Here is a 3379-nt window from a genome sequence, read left to right on the forward strand (position 1 = left end):
ATGCCTGAGCTTTCTCCAGGATTTCCACTTGAGCAGACACTAGTGTGCTTCTCACCCTGTGAAAGGGAAAATAGGCTCAGGTGACCTGACTTTGTTTAGGGGATGAAGATGGATGGATGTTGCAATGTTTCCATCCAGTTTTACATTAGTTGCAGAGAATCTCAGAGTCACTGCTCTTTGTCTTGCACTAGTGGGTCACCTGCACTGACTGATACAAGCTAATCCTCAGACTTTTATTTTCCCAAAAATCAGAAGACTCCAATTTATTTGATTGCAAAATCTTTCCTTTTTTGTAACATTTGCACAAAACATACATGAAAAAAAGACTCCTGCTTGGTGTCAGGAAAGCATGTGGGAAAAAAAAAAATACTCGTTAAGTTTCTTTGGCAAGAAAACCAAAAGTCAGGAGGAGTTAAGCTGTAATTGTCCTGCCACGTGCCAACATTTCCTTGTTGTTGTGCCAACTTTCACCCATTTCCAGTCAATGAGCTGAGAGAACACTTTCAGTTTCGCCTGCTCACCTGTATAAATGCACCTGTAGTTCTCCTCCTCACACCATCGCCTCCTCTGCTCTCCTGAAGAGACTCGCTCAAGCAGCCAAGCCGCAGCAAACCTACGAAGAATCAGAGACATGGCTTCCCGAGTTGCAGCTCTGCTCTTGCTGGGCGTCCTCTGCTTTAGCTTTGCATCAGGTAAGACAGAGAGAAAACAGGTGCAGACTGCATGACATCTCTCAGATTTAGACTATCACATGTATAAAACTCTTCTGCCTGTTAAACTGACATTGGTGTGTGTCCTTACAAGTCTTCTCTTGTAATTTCTCCCTGCAGGTGAGATCGCAATGGACTGCTGTCTGCAAGCTATCGACAAACGTCTGCCCTCCAAAAACATCGTGGACTACATCATTCAGGAAGCTGGGAAAGGCTGTCAAATAAGCGCTACTGTGTAAGTGTCAAACACGTGCACAACATTCATGCATATGTATTAAGTAGTGAGTGTATTTGTGCAGGGTTGCTTTCCTAAAGACCCACAGTGCCTGGTTTACCTGTATTTGCCTCATCTCACGTCATGATCTCATCTGCTTTTTCAGGTTCATTACCAACAGTGGCAGAACTCTGTGTGTCATCCACCCCAGCCAGAAACCATGGGTGAGAAATCTCATCAATATCGTGAACAAGAAAAAGCAACAGTAAATGAGGTGAGAACGAAGCGATTTCCTCACTCCATCACATGTGATTTTTAAAAGTTATTCCCTGTGCACCGGCTAATCAATGAATCTTCTGCTTTTTCTTAGATGAACAAACTCTGGGAAGGATGGATGGAGACAACCAGATCTCATAGTCTGTGATGGCAATGTTGCACTGTAGAAGATTAAAACCTGTTAGAGCGATTACGGAGAAATCATCATTTCATCTTATTTATAATGTTGTCCTGTATAAGCTGCCATGCCTCGGCCATTGGCTCAATATATAGCTACATGTGTTTCTTCTGTTTTTTTGTGGTGACTGCGGTGAAACTGTGGTGAAACTCGAACTCTGAGACGAGCAGCTGTGGACGTCTCTTTTTTCTTTCTTCCTTTTTGTTATGAATGATCCATAGAAATAGAAAGATTTGCCTGAACTTGCCCTGGAACTGACAGCAGTGTTACAATCCTGTTTCTGTCAGTGTCTGTGAATGACTCGCATTTCTGTTTTTGCAAGAGCTTGTACAAAATCTGATGACACGGCTTGTATATATCAAATGTATTGTAGAGAGTTATCCCAAAATAAACTCGGATATTATTTTGTAAATTCTAGTTGCTGTCTTTTTATTTATGACTAAATCGTCTGTTTCTCTAACAAATCATTTAAGAAAAGAAAAACAAAAGTTGTCACGTTTTCTAATTACACACACACACACACACACACACACACACACACACACACACACACACACACTTCATTCACACACCAGAGAGCAACGTGGGATTCTGTATCTTGCCAAAGGAAATTTGCCATGCAATTCCAATTCCTTCTAATTAGCACATGACCTGCTCTTCCTCCTGAGCTACAGCAACACCAAAGTAAAATTCAAAGAACTAAAAAGCCCAAACAATAAAACAGAATAAAACGATAACTGAGAGTGAATGAAAACAAACTGAGCCATATGTGCTCAGATAAAAGACGTGTGATGGTGGAGTGAACATGAGTTCCTTATCAGGGTGTATTTAGCGGTATCTCACTCTGCACCTCTGTGAGCGCGATGTGTTATCCAGCAGCCACACAGATGTTACCTGCTGATATGTGGAACTGGTGTCGTGCCAGAAGAACTATGAACACACACACACTGAAGAACTGTTAAAGTGGACCAGTTCTCCTCATTTCCGAGATCATATTTCTATACTAGAGTGAGTTTACATGATTATGATCAAAGCAAACAAAACAAACTCCTCATATACTGGGTCTTGCAGCAGAAACACGTCCTTTAAGCTGTCTTCTGATTTGCTTGTCCTTGCAAACAGAAGGTCAGAACAGCAAGCTGCTGAGTGTTCTGTGCTTACAGCCACAGCTGTGGCTAACAGCTAGGAGTAGAATAACCATCTACAATTGAGTGTTTTGGACTTTTGGAGTATTTGCACATGACCTAACCTCTTTCCCAAAAAGTAGATTCTGTTAATCTGGACGTCGGGATGAACTGAATCTAATCAGAATACTTACAGCAGGCAGCACGCTGATGGCGCATGCGCACTTACAAAGGAACCTTCTGACCAAACTTTACACAAACAACACATTGGGAAGACATGTCAGAGAGGTGGGCTGATAGGAAAAGACAACGAAAATACATAACATGAGGTGAGGTGAGAGGAAGAGAAAAAAACTCCACTCAGAGTGAGCTCCTAATGGGAGAACAGTTTGATAACAGAAAAACCCCACAAAAAGCACATGACTGTCAATACACCACAGAAACACAAGACAAGCAACAGGGACGGGTAAAAGGGTGAGAGACAGCGCATCCGGTCCTGCAGCATGTCTGCGCCGGTCCAGTCGACCTGCCATCTGACCCGGGAGGAGAAAAGCATCGAAGGCGTTTGGAAAGGGGGGTGTGAGTGTGTATCAGTGTGTTTGTGTGCGTGTCAGCTGAGACAGTGTCCTTCGCCCTGCCAGGCTAAGCAAACAGTCTTCCAGCCGACCCAGGTGGCCTTGCGTAGGATAGGAAGAAACCGTCTATCCACAGTCTGTTATCAGGGTGTTTTTGTTCAGCTCCGGCCTTGAGACCACAGCTGGCGCAAAAGCGGTAGCCGCATGAAATGCTGGTTTTTACTTTAGTGCGAACAACTCGTGTGAATTTCAAAGCTGTTCTAGCGTTTAGATAAACATCTAAATGTCAGCTCGAGCTACAC

General features: G+C 43.3%; 1 protein-coding gene across 2 annotated transcripts; it reads left to right on the forward strand.

Annotated features, from left to right (window-relative positions):
• Positions 1-504: 504 nt before the first annotated feature.
• Positions 505-1790, forward strand: LOC113033995 (C-C motif chemokine 21-like). Of its 2 annotated transcripts, XM_026188249.2 has the most exons (4): positions 505-692; positions 831-945; positions 1091-1198; positions 1295-1790. In XM_026188249.2, exons 1-3 carry the CDS (start codon positions 632-634, stop codon positions 1191-1193), a joined length of 279 nt encoding a protein of 92 aa, XP_026044034.1. In that variant the 5' UTR covers positions 505-631; the 3' UTR covers positions 1194-1198; positions 1295-1790. The 2 variants fall into 2 exon arrangements, with proteins under 2 accessions (XP_026044034.1, XP_080143588.1); XM_080287462.1 differs by lacking the exon at positions 1295-1790 and having other exon boundaries at positions 536-692; positions 1091-1202.
• The last annotated feature ends 1589 nt before the right edge of the window (positions 1791-3379 follow it).

Source organism: Astatotilapia calliptera, chromosome 12 (assembly GCF_964374335.1).
Source record: "Astatotilapia calliptera chromosome 12, fAstCal68.1, whole genome shotgun sequence".
NCBI classification, from domain to species: Eukaryota; Metazoa; Chordata; class Actinopteri; order Cichliformes; family Cichlidae; genus Astatotilapia; species Astatotilapia calliptera.